The 14,660-nt window shown below is 34.8% G+C and overlaps 1 protein-coding gene across 1 annotated transcript in view; it reads right to left on the bottom strand.

Moving 5' to 3' along the window:
* The window catches only part of LOC131065291 (beta-hexosaminidase 2-like), a 43,634-nt gene continuing 28,974 nt past the window's right edge, over window positions 1-14,660 (bottom strand). The window contains exons 2-3 of the mRNA XM_059208753.1: window positions 2,397-2,733; window positions 1-1,071 (exon numbers count right to left, since the gene is read on the bottom strand). Of these exons, the coding sequence (XP_059064736.1) occupies window positions 107-1,071; window positions 2,397-2,733 (1,302 nt within the window). The 3' untranslated portion in view covers window positions 1-106. The remainder of the gene's footprint in view (window positions 1,072-2,396; window positions 2,734-14,660) is intronic.

Below are 14,660 nucleotides of genomic sequence, written 5' to 3' on the forward strand. Positions count from 1 at the left end.
TGCCGCTCAAGCCCATCTACTCGAGATAGGCCATGTCGACCATTACACAAAGAATTGAGAATTCATGGGCGCATAATCATAAATTGAGAAGAGTGCACTGACAAGATCATTGATTCAAATTACACATTCCAGGATTCAAGAGGCACCACATTGGTTGCAGAGGCTCTGCGTTGATTCCCCTGCCCACCATACGATATCTCCACTGGTTCAATCTATCGATGGCTTCTGCGTATCTCTTTTGCCCACTCGAGTCTTTATTCCCCGACCACAGTATTTCCGCCATGGCAGAAGCTCTGGGCCAAAGTCGAGCATCTAAAACAGTTCCATCAGCCTGTTCAGACCAGAGGGCCACCTCTGCACCTAAAACAAGCTTGGCTTCCTCCTCACTCAGCCCATAAGTGATATCGTAGTCATAAATTCTTTGCCACGTCTTGAAGGGCGCACAATAAGAGCCACCGTTGCCTCCCGCATAGTTGAAAGGGCTCCCATCGTCGCTGACCTGCTTATCATAGCGACTATCATTACCCAGCCAGCCGCCATGCCCACAATCCAAGTAAAAGAAATCGGTAGAAGAAACGATGGTTCTGTATCCAGCTGCAGTAATAAGCTTTGTATTGTTGGGACCGTTGTTCCAGGATTGAAGAATGGTGGTCTCTTTGGGCAGAAGCTCGGGCCTCACCTTAATCTTTTCGTCCAGAAGAACATCCTCCCAGTATATTACAGTTTTATTGTGGGCTGTTATTAACGGGTAGGTTTCTTTCACGAATTTCTCCAGGACTTCGCTCAGGTTTCCGCCCCCACTAACAAATTTTTGGATATCAGAATTCGCCATCCAACAGCCTGGTATTATCTCGTCGTTGCCCGCGTGAAAGAAATTATCGGGGAACATGGAGGCCACGTCGTTTACAACATTGTTGACGACTTTGTATGTGTTGGGGTGTAAGGGATTGAGATGGCCGGATCCAGGCTCAGAGGCCTTTCGGTCGTCCCAGCTTGTGCCGGCCTCCCACCAGAACAAATCGGAGCATGTCGTAATCTCTGGGTACGCCTTGGCCCACGACAACGTATGACCTGAAATCGTTATAACATTCAAATCACAAGTTAACTTCACAATTTACAAAGAAATGCTTGGAGAAATGATAAACGTAAGAATTTCCTTGGAGAGATGCAGAATTTTCTTTGATCCTAGAGGAGTGAGCGTATTCATAGATCATCTATAGTTTGCAAAAGCCCTCCAAAAGCTCTCCAGTTATAGGGGAATTGATTCAATTATCATTCATGTTTCATGTATTGGATCACCTAAATTTTGTGTTGGTCAAAGTGAATGAATAACGGTACAATAGAAAATATGTATTGGATGTTATCTTGAAATGGCAATTTTTTTAACCCTCGATGTATAACAAATCCCATCATATTTGTCATAACTACTTAGAAACCAAAACAATAGCTATAAGCACTTAAGTCACATATAAAGAGGAATAAAGAAAATTGTCAAAATCTAATATACTGTTTAGAAGCTTAGGGAGCTTGAAGTTAGCTATAATGACTATTGGTACCTTTACCCTAGATTTAAACTGCAGAAAATGTATTAAAATTATAAGATAGAGAAATAGTTGAATATTATTAACAGATTAATCAATATATTATAGCTAATCTTTGATTTATGATATTAATATCAAGATTCAATTCTGTAGTTTTTTCACTCAAACCCACTGACCTATATTCTATGAATTGTGGTTTGTATGAATTTATCACTCATGAAACTGAATGATCTGTTTCATGTAGATGATATTCAATAAAATGAAGGATCAAGACATCACCACATATCACCCATCCTAATACTACTTGGTACTTGGAAGTGATTAACTATGAAATTTTATCAAGATCAAACATACTTGTTACCCATTAACTAATCTTAAATTAGTTCATTTATTGATAGCATTTAATTCGTTAAAAAAATAATACTCCCACTCTAAGATTTTAATTGTAGTTCTGTTTGATTACCACTTTGTTTAGACCGCTGAGGGCTAAATATTGAAAATAAATATGAATGCAATTTTCTGAATTAATATGAGGAAGTTTATTTTGCTATCTACGCATTTTTCCCAAATTTTGTGAAATCCCCTGATTTTGTCCAACAGCAGTAGTGAAGGTTTCAGCAGGTATCCATCGCATCGCATCAATCTTTTCACTTGCGTGTTGTGGGGAAAGCAAATAAAAGTTATCGATGCGAGAAAAGGAAAAACTGGATATTATTACCTTCCTCCGCCCAAGTTTTGATTTGTCACTAAAGAAAACTGGGGGAAAATCGCAAATAAAATGAAAATCCGACTGGAAAGAAGCTGTTAACAGAATTCTTTAAAAAACTGTGGGTAAACAGGCCAAAACTAACAAACCTGGAGTGTCTATTTCAGGAATCACACGGACGCCATAGTTTCGACCATATTCAACTATCTCACGCACGTCTTGGCTAGTATACGTCATTCCAGGGTACGATCCTTTGTGCGCCAAGGCCGGCTCCGAAGGCAACTCTAACGGAAAAGAATGCGAGTCAGTTATATGCCAGTGGAAAACATTGATCTTGTTGTAGCTCAAGGCCCTGATGCTCCGCAGAATGTCTGTAACAGGGTAAAAGTTCCTGCTCGTGTCCAGAACAATCCCTCTATGTGGGAAAAGCGGGTAATCCATGATCATCACAGGGCCGACGATGACACGAGAGTAGATCGACGTCGCGTTGTAACGGCGCACGAGCTGCGAGAATGTCTCTAAGCCCCAAATGGCTCCCCATGGCGTCTGGGCAGCCATACATAAACTTTTCCGTTCTCAGCAGCCGCAGATGCAAAGAGAAATACAAAGACAGTGTAGAAGATGCTCATTTTGATGAAAGATCCGCACTGTGAGATGCTTTCGTTGTGTTTGATAATGGGGAATTTTATAGAGGTGGTGGAAGACGTTAGACAATGAGAGCTTCTGTCGCTTGCTGAATGGCGGATTGTACAAAGAGCGGGGAGTTTTGAAGTGTTAAATTGATTCCAACCGACAAAAGTGACGATATTATAGATAACTCAAGGATTCCCCTACAGATGTTGGACGCACAAGAATGTCAAAAACAAAGAGTACTTATTTAAATGGGCTTAATGTTCGGTTGCTTCAATGTCGATTCTCTGTTCTGGGGTAGATGCCATTCGCACTTTTCTTGGTAGAGATGGCAAACATTGATCGAGAATCTATCGTTTTCAAGTCTGAAATACGTACGAATATGAACGACAAAAAGTTACAACTCACAATTATTGTTAGGAAGTGTGGTTGGTTAGTCTACAAGGGAATATAGACACATTAAATGTAAGAGAAAATTGACAATAATAATTAGTTTATCTAAATTTTATTATGATGTTGATTTTGATTTTTATAATGGATTGATGTATATTTATGAAATATTAGATCTTAAAATTTGAATAGATATAGAAATTAGAGACTCAAGATAGAGACATTTTAATGTTCCGAAGTGAATTGTCTTTTGCAACCTAGTCTTATATTAGACTACTATATAACTTAGTCTAACAAATTGTTGTTCTCTAGAATAATTTTGGTTTTAATATAATTGTGAGTCTTTCATTTTATTTGTATAGTTTATTAATTTGCATCTTACTTAAATCAATTAAATACTTAAATATTTAAATAATTATTTTTAATAACATTAATCAAGTTAATTAATTTACTTTGTTTAATTCAACAAATGTACTCTTATGTGGGAAAATACTCAAATAGGGATTATAATTCATGTTATTAATAATTAGTAATCATGAGGGACATATAGCTAATAGGCTTAGAATGATCTTTATTAATTTTGAAAATGAGTCATATTGAGTTCCGAGACATAAATTATGATATCCATGACACTATTACATCATTGACCAATATCAAATTGCACAATTTCTTACCTGTACATGTCAAATTTTATTTTATTTTTCCAAGACACATACCAACTCTTACCTATAATCTATCAACTAATCACCCTTAAACATTACCTCATTCATAACCAATTCATATTTCATAGTCATGTTCACTATGAACTAGGTCACTTGATGAAATCCATCTACTTAAATTTTAAAACTTTCAATTAAAGGACAACCACTTAAGAAAGTAGGTATTTTCTTATTTGTTTGCAAAAATTAAATTTAAACTATAGGTATATATATATATATATATATATATATATACATACATTTTTAGGTTTAATTAAACATCCAAAAATAATTAATAAATCAATTGTAAGATCATTTGATATGAGAACATTTAAATCTATATTCTACATCTAATATATTGTAAAACTTCACTACGACATTAGATCTATATTTGCACTACATATGTGAAATGTTTGTATCATCTTATTTTTCCGTGTGATCTTAATTGATATAAATTGAAAACAGTTATCTAATCTATCATATTTTAAAGCAAAATATATTCATAAACAAAAGCATATTAATTCAAAAGTGCATGTCAATAGAAAATCAAGCCAATCTACACAATTGCACCTGATCTAAAGCACTAGATTTTACTGTACAAAATATTCTCTGGTATTTAAATACAAATCCACAATAAATTTTTGATTTCAATTAATTACAAGATCAACTATTCATCTATATCTAATAAAATTAAATAAACTGAATCCAAACGACAAAACTGATGATATTATAGAGAATTCAATGCTTCATCTACAGATGTTGCAAGCACAAAACTGTCAAAAACGAAGACTGCTTATTTAAAATTCCATTCTCACTTTTCTTGGCAGGGATGACAAAAAAAAGAGCAAGATCAGTTTGTTTACAGGTTTGAATGACGTATGAACATGAACAACAAAATGTAAAGAGTTGTATGTGACTACTTAGTGATTATAATTGAAGTATTGTTAGGAAGTGTAGTGGGTTTGTCGATAGGAAATATAGATATATAGTAATGTTATATTCAGAATAATGATTTTTTTAAGTTTTTTATTAAAATGAAATAATTGAATAGTATTTTTTAGTGTGAGATATTTTTTATAATTTTTTTTATCAATTAAATATTTATAATTATGTAATATTGAATTAATCAAAATATATAATATTATGAATGATGGAGACTAAATAACATTTTTTTAAGTTTTAGTGTGATGTTGATTTGGATATCTATAATAGATTGATGTATTGTTATGAAAGATTGGATCCTAAAATTTGGATAGATATAGAAATTAGGGATTCAAGATAGAGACACTTTAATGTTTCTTCTATTAAAGAGTGAATTGTTTAATCAAATTGTTGTAATCAATATGGAAAAATACTCAAAATAGTTTTTGGGGTCATGTAGTTGATGTGTATTGATCATGAGTGACATGTAGCTAATAGACTAAGAATAATATTTGTTCAATTGTGAAAATGATTTGAGTGTTAGGACACATCATTTATGATATTCATTACACTTTTACATCTTTGATTTATACCACTTTGCAATTTTCTCAAGTAAGAGACTTAGAATGCAATTTTGTCTTATCAAGGCATAAACTAACTCCTACTTAGAATCCATCAACTTGTCACAACTAGACATTGCCTTATCCCTAACCAATCCACATTTTATAGTCATCTACAACTATAGATTAGCTCACTTGACCTTGATCAAGTCCATCTAATTTAAATTTTAATATTCCCAACTCTAGGGCAACCCCTTTAGAAAGCGGGTATTTGATTTTTTATTCGTATGTGTGCTAAAATATTGAAATATGAAATTATTGACATGTATTTATATACATTCCTAGCTTGTTATTAACATTTAGAAATAATAAAGAAATCAATTCCAAGATTATTTGGCACAAGCACATTTAAACCTATATTCTACATTTGGCCATTTTAAAACTTCATTATTATATTAGATCTACATCAACATTATATGTGTAGCATGTTTGTTGATCTTGTTCCTCCCTACAATCTTGATTGATATCAATACAAGACAATGACCCATTTTCTCATATTGAAGCAAGCTCTATCATGCTTTTACACACAACTATATCCAAATAAACATTAAATGAAATCATATTAATTGAAGATTTTATGCTGATAGAGGACCAACTAATATCATTTGTACTAGTCCACACAACATAGCCTTGTTTACAATACTAGATTTCATTGCACAAGATATACTCTATTATTTGATTGCATATCCACAATAATAAACCAAAATTTATTTAATTTGATGCCAACCAAATAATTACATTAATCAAGACACAAGACATCTTAATCTACAATACTAGATTTAATTGAATAAAGTATTTTCTATTATTGAATCGCAAATCTATAATAAAATATTGATTTCATTTTATTTGATTCAACCAAATTAGATTAATTGACACAACACATTGTAAAAAAAGAATATTTCGTACTATTGATCAAAAATCTATATCTAAATTTAATTTTGATTATTTTGTCACAACATATTAAAGAATTCTTTATCCAATAACAAGAGATGCAAAGCGTCAAGTTCCTGCCAATAATTTTGTTAGTTTAGAGTAGAAAACAATAGAAAATGCATTTACTTAAACGCAAAAATTTAGATTTATTATTAGTAATAAAATAATTTGAAATGTATTGTGAAATTGTAGATATTTGCATTAAAAGAGTTTAAGATGAACAAATAATTATTTAAAAATAATAAAGTAAAATATTTCTTATTATTTTAAATTTGAGTCTTTTGTAAATTCGTCTAGCAATATCAAAATACAGTAAAACCATTCATAATTTTGACCATGATGTTATTTGTGCAACAAAGCTTTGAATGGATAAGTAATAACTTCAAATAAACTATGAACCCAATTATAGAGATCCAAACACAACTAAAAGAAAACCTATAAAATGAGAAGACAATCAAGCTGAGGAAGTCTAAAGCATAGAAAAGGGAGAGAGAGATAGTGATAAAAAGGGGGAGAGATACAAATAGAAATGAGAGATAAAGAGATGGAAATATCACCTTGGCATGTAATGGGAATGTTGAAGAGGTGTGGTAATATCACCTGATCCTATTTGATTAAAATATTTTTTATAATAATAAAATTTATAGTAATATTCAATTAGAATCACAATCATAATATAATTGATTAAATTTTTTATAAATATTTTACAATCATTTTATATTTTCAACCAAGAATTATTTTATGTTTATATATTGCAAGTTTATATTATATTTTAATTTCATGAGGTATGAACATGAAATTAAAATATAATATAAACTTATAGTTCAAATCTTAATAAAATAATATATTTTTATTAACTTATTATCAAATTCATTTTCTTTAATAATTTTAATTAATTTTATTATAGAGTTTATATATAATTTTATTATAATCTAAACAATTTTAATTTTATTGAACTATTATTATTAAAATAAAAATTAACTTTTAATAAATATCCATTAAATTTATTATAAAAAATATTCATGAAAATATTTAAATTAAATTCGTTCATTGAAGTGAAATCTTATCATATTAATAAATTTTAAATAAATAATAAACACTTTTATTCATGATATAATTATGACATAATATGAGGGCAAAAAGGGTAATCGAATTGCATGTAAATCCAAGAACCAAGTGATATTAATATATTAAATAAATTAACTATAACACGAACGAGCTATTCAATGCTTTTTCTATAACAAAAGTAGTCAAATATAATAAAAAGTATTAATAACAAAATATAAACATATTCAAATTTACCATTATAACATATATAACAAAATATTAGTTGTAGTATTGATGAGGTATCAACTAAAATAATTAAGAAAAAAAAATTGAAATATTTTTTATTAAATTAAGTGGGGAAGGGCCCCAATCTATTACAGATCTGTCACCAACTATCAAAAATTTGAACTAGAACAAAAACAATGACAAAAAAAAGAACTATTATTAAAGATTAATATTAAATCTATTAAGAGTTTTTACTACATTCCAAAGTACTAATCCTGAACAAAGTATCTAAACTTTTTACGAGGCAATAAAAGGGGTTTAGGAAAAATTACACAAGCCATGAACAACCCCTAGACCCATCATTACATTTATCAAAATTAAAAACCTTAGTAGCTAAAATCATCTCCACAACCTCATTTAAATCTTGATTGCCACAACAATTAAAGTCATCTCCACAACAAGAGGTCTCCATTGAGGTCTTTAAGAGGTAGTTTATGCAGTAGGAGCCTCCAGGCAAAAAATTTCTTCTTTGGCTCAGTCGGGGAAGACCAAAATCTTGAGAGGGCAGAGCACCAGTGCAAGGAGTCCCAGGAAAGGCTCCAGGAGCAGTTAAGGTGGTCAAGGATATCTCCAGAATCAGCAAGGGCAAAGTAGATCATTTTGGCTTTGATTTGCAAGAGGGGGGAGCCACCTAACCAACAGAGGGAGGTTAAGGGGGGGAAGGCGGGGGAAGGAGCAGGTAGGATGGGGGCCAGTGCAGATTTAAGGACAAAGTAGGTTCTGGCCTAGGAGAGGGGGAGGTTGAATTTAGAGCTAAGAGATTCCCAAGAGATCAGGGTGCCATCCTTCAGAATGTGTTCAAATGAGACTAGCCCCAGGTTGTGCCATTTTAGGGAAGAGCATCCTTGAAGATAGGCAAGTTGTTTTCCATTATGCAGAACATTCCACCAAATAGACCTTTCCAGATTAAGGGTTCCTTCCTTATCTGTTATGTCTTTATTGCTAATAAATTGCCTAACATGGTTCCAGGCTTTCCATATTGATTTGAAGACTTCTGACCCTACAGGGGAGACCTCAAAACTCCCAACAATCGGATCAATGATGGGTAGGTTCTTCCATTTTTTACCTAATTTTGGGGTGGAGCATTGAATATTATTTCTAATAAGCACTTTCCAGGGTTCGTTATCATCAATTTCTTTACAAATCCATTTGGTTGCCAGGGCAGTTCCTTGAAGTTTGAGGTCTTTGAGGCCAATACCTCCCTGAGTCTTAGATTTGATACACCAATCCCATTTAACTGCATGTTGTTTCTTTTTTCCTTTTCCATCTGATCAGAGGAAGTTCCTGATCTATTTTTGAATGTAGTTGAACTGATAATTGCTGAATAACCAGGCTCAGGAGCAATATATATTATAGGAAGATAGCAGCTTTTGGCAAACCTGATAGTGACTTGCCAAGGAAAGGAAGTTCCGTTTCCACTTGGTGAGTTTCTTATCAACCTTATTTTTGAACCATTCCCACATTTCTTTCAAGTTCGGAGAGATAGAGAAAGGGATTCCTAGGTATCTAATGATTATATCTGGGCCTCCCCACTTTAGGTCAAACTTAGACAGCAAGATAGGAGGGGCATCAGACCATCCTAACATGGTAGATTTGTGGAGGGCAATTATACTGCCTGATGCTTTGCAGAATATCTCTATATTGTGAAGCAGGTGTGATAGATTCTCCTCTTCTAGGGAGAAGATAATAGCTGTGTCATCTGCAAACTGTATATTGATGACTTCTTCTTTGTTAGGGAGTCTTATTCCTATAACCTTAGGAGATAAGTTGCAGTCTTTTAGTATGTAGTACATAGCATCCGCAGCCAAGACAAACAGGGTCGGGGCAAGAGCGCACCCCTGCCTAATTGATCTGGATAGAATGATGTTATCAGATTTTAGTCCGTTTACTTCCACAACTGCATTGGCATCAGTAAGAAGTGTCTGAACAATCCTACAAAAGGAGTCTGGGAAGCCCAGATTGTCTAGCATCTGTGTAATGAATCCCCATTCTATCCTATCGTATGCCTTCTCGAAGTCTATTAATAACATAGCCCCATTCTGACCAGAGGCTTTGGCCCAATCTAGAGATTCCCAGCAGGTCACCAAGTTCTCAAGGATAAACCTGCCTTTCACAAAACCTGTTTGGGTAGGGCTGATAATCTTAGGTAGTATTTTGATTAACTTGTTTGCTACTACTTTAGCTAATATTTTGTAAGATACATTTAGTAGCGTGATAGGCCTCCAATTCTTGACCAAAGTCTTGTCTCCCTCTTTGGGGATGAGTTTGATAAGCCCTTGATTGATCTCTTTACCAAGAGTTCCTTTGGAAATAGCCTCCAAATATAGGGCATGGAGGTCATCCACAATCCATTTCATATTTTTCTTATAGAACTCCACTGGGAATCCATCTGGACCAGGGGACTGGTCGTTTCCCATAGAGAAGATAGCCTTGACTATTTCTTCTTTTGAAATAGGGCTTCCCAAAACCTCACAGTCTTCCTCATTAATTTTGGTTGGGGTTAATTGCTTAACAAGGACTCTAGCTTGTCTGTGTTCTTCACTTACTTCCTCTGACGCGAAAAGCTTCTAATAATAGAGGGAGAAGCATTGCAGGATCTCCTGGGAGTCTGTGATGTGAGTATTATTGTCCCATATAGTGTTGATGTTGACTTTAGCCTCTTTAACTTTGAGCATGTGAAAAAAGAATTTGGAGCCCTTGTCCCCCGAGTCCAGCCAATTTAGTTTGGCCCTGGTTTTCAACCCTTTAATTTTCTGGTTCTCAAACTTCCTGAGTTGGTCTTTGATTGTCATTAGAGTGCAGGTGAGGTTGTCATCATTCGGAGAGTTTTGAAGATTCATTTTTGCATTACATAGATCCTCTTGGAGAAGTCTTTCAACCCTCCTGGCATCCTTGGCCTTTTTTTCCCCACTATTTGATAAAGTATGGTCCATGTTTTAATGTTTGCATTCCAGGCATCAAGATAGGATGGCTGCACCCTATCCTTTTTGTTAAATAGTCTGATAAAGGCTAGGGCAGAGAAAAGGTCTTCATCTTCCAGAAGCCTAGTGTTTAGGATAAATGAAGAGGCCCTTGAGGAGGAGGGGGGGCCACTGGGGACATGTCAATTCCCATAATTATCGGGTGGTGATCAGATAGGGTGTATGGGGAAACAGCATAGTGGTCACCACAGGGGCCTTTGTTTATCACAAAGTGGGCTTTGTTGAGGTAGAATCTGTCCAACCTGCAATATATCCTTTTATTCACTTGTTGATAGTTGCACCAGGTCAACCATATAGTGTTCAAATTGTCTTTCTTCCCCACAATAGGGTCAAACAGGTGTAGTTTATTGATCATTCTATCCCATTGAAGCCTTTCTATTCCTTTCCACTCAAATTTATTGCCTCCTTTTTTATCACTGGGAGATTCCATCATATTGAAGTCTCCCCCAATAATCCAAGGGATATCCTCTAGAGTTGCTAGCCAGTTCCAAAGTTCACCTCTTTCCCTGTAGTCATTCGGGGCATATATAGAGCAAATTCCAAATTTCTGGTTCCCCATTTGAATGGAGACCCATATACCTCTAGCACAGGGGGATTGACCCCAATTAACTAGATTGCTGGCCCATTTAGGGCTAAGGAGAATGGCTGATCCACCTTTTCCTTTGGTATGGTTAGTGTAAAAAGAGGTGGCCTCCCTCTAGATACATTTTAGACCAATTTGCAGTGTGAAACCCACTGCCTTTAGCTCCTGCAAGAGGAGACAGTCCATGTTCTTATGTGCATTGAGAAACCTGTTTATGATGTATTTCCTATCAGGGTCCTCCACACCTCTGATGTTCCAAGAAATAATCTTCAGCATGATTCACTTAGTTGGGGAGGTTCAGATTGGGATTTAAACCCCTCAAAACACTTGGGCCAGTCCTCTTTGTTGTTATATTGCTAGCATCAATGCAATAGAAGAGGAGGGTCTACCTCTCTTTTTCCTTGCCTCTGAGATTTGTTCAGGGCCTAGAGATTCCTTCCTGTTAGCACTATCCTTGTTTTTCTTAAGAGATCTCTTTCTCCTAGATTTTCTGTATTTAACCATTGTAAATTCATCTTGAGGGATTGTCAATCCTTATTCGAAGTTGGCTTCCATTGGATTGAAGGGGCCTGAGTCGGGTTCCACAGGTTGATCGGTGGCTACCTCAGCCTTCAGGGCACTAATAGGGGTGCAAGCCGAGTAGGGGGCACCACTAGCATGGTCTCCCCTAGAATCCTGCAACTTACCCAACTCATCTAGAGGGGTTGCCGGTACCTCCTCTAGAGTAGGATCGTCCCCAACCCCTTGCCGAGTAAGGGGATCCTCAGTATTGAGACCATTATGTTCTTTGTAAGAGGAAAGTTCAGGGTCTAGGGCCGAGGCCCTACTAATGGTGTCAGTCATATCAGGAGCACCTCTATCAAAGTCCTCAAGGTCAGGTAGGTGGCACCGAGAGGCCTCAATTTCCATTTTCTGCTTGAGGAGGTTTAGTTCAAGAATCTTCCTAGCTTTCGCTGCTTTTCTTAGGTTCTCCATCACTAGTTGTTGAGCATTAAGGGTCCTTGGGTTAGAGGGGTGGGACGGGGGATCAACTGTTCCAAAGGGGGTAAGGGGGGGAGGCTGAGCAACAGCGAGGGCCTCTTTGATAGCATTGCGGTAATCTGAGATGGAATTAGCCATCAAGGAGGTTGGAGAGGCAGGGGGAGGGGTGTGGGGGGGTGGCGAGGTGGGGGGAAAGGAAGTTGGTGGGGGGATGGCAAGGAAGGGGAACGAGGGGGGGGGGGGGGCGAGGGCAGGTTCAGAGGGCACTACTTTAGCTACAAGGGGGGACCGGAGGCCCTAGTTTTGGACCTTGAATTTTTGCTCGAAAGTAACGAACATTTGCTTCTAAAGTGGCCACTAACTTTACAAAAGTGACAGGCATCTATTCCTCCCATGTATTCAATCGGACAATAGTCGGTCTTATTGTGGAGACAAATAGCAATCTCTGTAGGGTAAACCATGCCTGGTTTTAATGCAATGAGTATTCTAGCATCGAGATGAGGGAGAACCGAAGGGGAAGAGTCTATTTTTACAATTTTCCCCAATGGTTCCACAATTTTGTCAACACAGGACCAAAGGAAAGCTGGAATATTTTTGATGGTAATCCACTTTGGGCAAGAAAGGGCAAGAATTTCATCATTGTAGGCTTCAGGGTCCCATCTAACTGCCCTAAACGACGAATTTCCTGTTGACCAAAACCTAGCGTCATTATCAAATTGGTTTAAAAGGGTTTATTATTTATTAGGTGCGAAAATGGGAGCTTTGGAATACGGTATGTGCATCCATGGATAAACAATGTAGTAATTTTATCACTACAATTGACATGGTAGACATATGCAAAATGTGTAAGCTTAAACAAGGCACGTGAACTGTTTCACGGAATGCCTCAAAGAAATATTTTCTTATGGAACACCATGTTAACATGATATGAAGAAATTGGATTTTTTTAAAAATGCTTTAGAAATTTTCAATAAAATGCTATTGGCAGGTCTAAAGTTTAGACGTCGAAATTAGTTGCATGTGATCTATGCTGGCATTTGGCATTACCCATGATTAAATTTAGGGCTAACTCGCAAGCTTTAAAGCTTATTACTATTCTTTTACATCACTTTTTTGTTTTTTTTTAATGTGGAAGAAAACTATTATCTACCATTTATTAATCAGCTCTTTAAATTTTCAGCTTAGATATAAACTATGGGGTCTTTTAATATAATTTCAGAAGGTTGTTTCATTCATTTTATTATATACTCTTCATTAATTAGTCATTTGATTATATATTTTTCATTGGTAGTTTTAAATCATATTTAATAATTTGATTGTTTTTATTTGTTTCTATTTTTATTTATTTTTTAAAACTACTTTTTATTTGTAGAAAAATAATTATAAATGTCATTCACATGCAATTGTGTATTTGTTATTTTATTTTTTGTACAACTTATTCTTTTTAAAAATAATTGACAGATTATTTTTAGTGACCACCTATAACATTGAAAAACCAGCTACCAAAATTTAAACAAAATGAGTCATTAATTAAATATAAATTGATAAATCATAATTTATGCTATATGTTTTACCCTTAATTTTATGGAATGACTTTATCGGTCTCAAAAAAAATTGAACAATTGAATATACACACAATCTATTCCGGAAGCAGAATGTCTATTATTTGAATATAAGTTTTGGTTTAGCTTTGTCATACACTAGAATCATCTAGATAAATGCTAGCTATTGGATATCATAATGAGTGGTTTGAAGGAGACATGTGGCCAAAAGTAAAAGAAATAGTCTCTTAACTTTTGGGCTTCTCAATAGAGCATCTCATACTTTCTAAGTGGTTTGCTATGAATACTATTTATTCCCAAAGATCAAAGGATTTCTTAAATATTGATTAGCTTGGTTATTTTAATTATATGCTTCACTTGATAATTACTTTTGAACTATCACATAGAATTTGGGGTTTCAGCTAACTTATTTCACCTTTCAATTTTAATTTTCAAGAATGACAATGTCAAATATTTAGATAATTCATTATTAATACATGCAATGCTTTAGTTGATCTAGAATAAAATAAATTATTACAATAATCTAGGATATTTCCCTCCCATTGCCATGAGATTTCTATGAAATTTGAACTTAAACAAATTTCTACTAAAATAAAATAATCTTTCAAAAAATTATCTTCCTTCTAAAGACCTATCATGAAGAGGGAACGATTATTAACTTGAGATTTCTATGAAGTTTGAACTTCTACTAAAATATAATAATTTTTAAATATTCTCTTCCTTCTAAAGACTTATCGTCAAGAGGGAATCATTGTTAACAAAATCATACGACATTTGGATTG

This window comes from Cryptomeria japonica, chromosome 1 (assembly GCF_030272615.1).
Source record: "Cryptomeria japonica chromosome 1, Sugi_1.0, whole genome shotgun sequence".
NCBI classification, from domain to species: domain Eukaryota; kingdom Viridiplantae; phylum Streptophyta; class Pinopsida; order Cupressales; family Cupressaceae; genus Cryptomeria; species Cryptomeria japonica.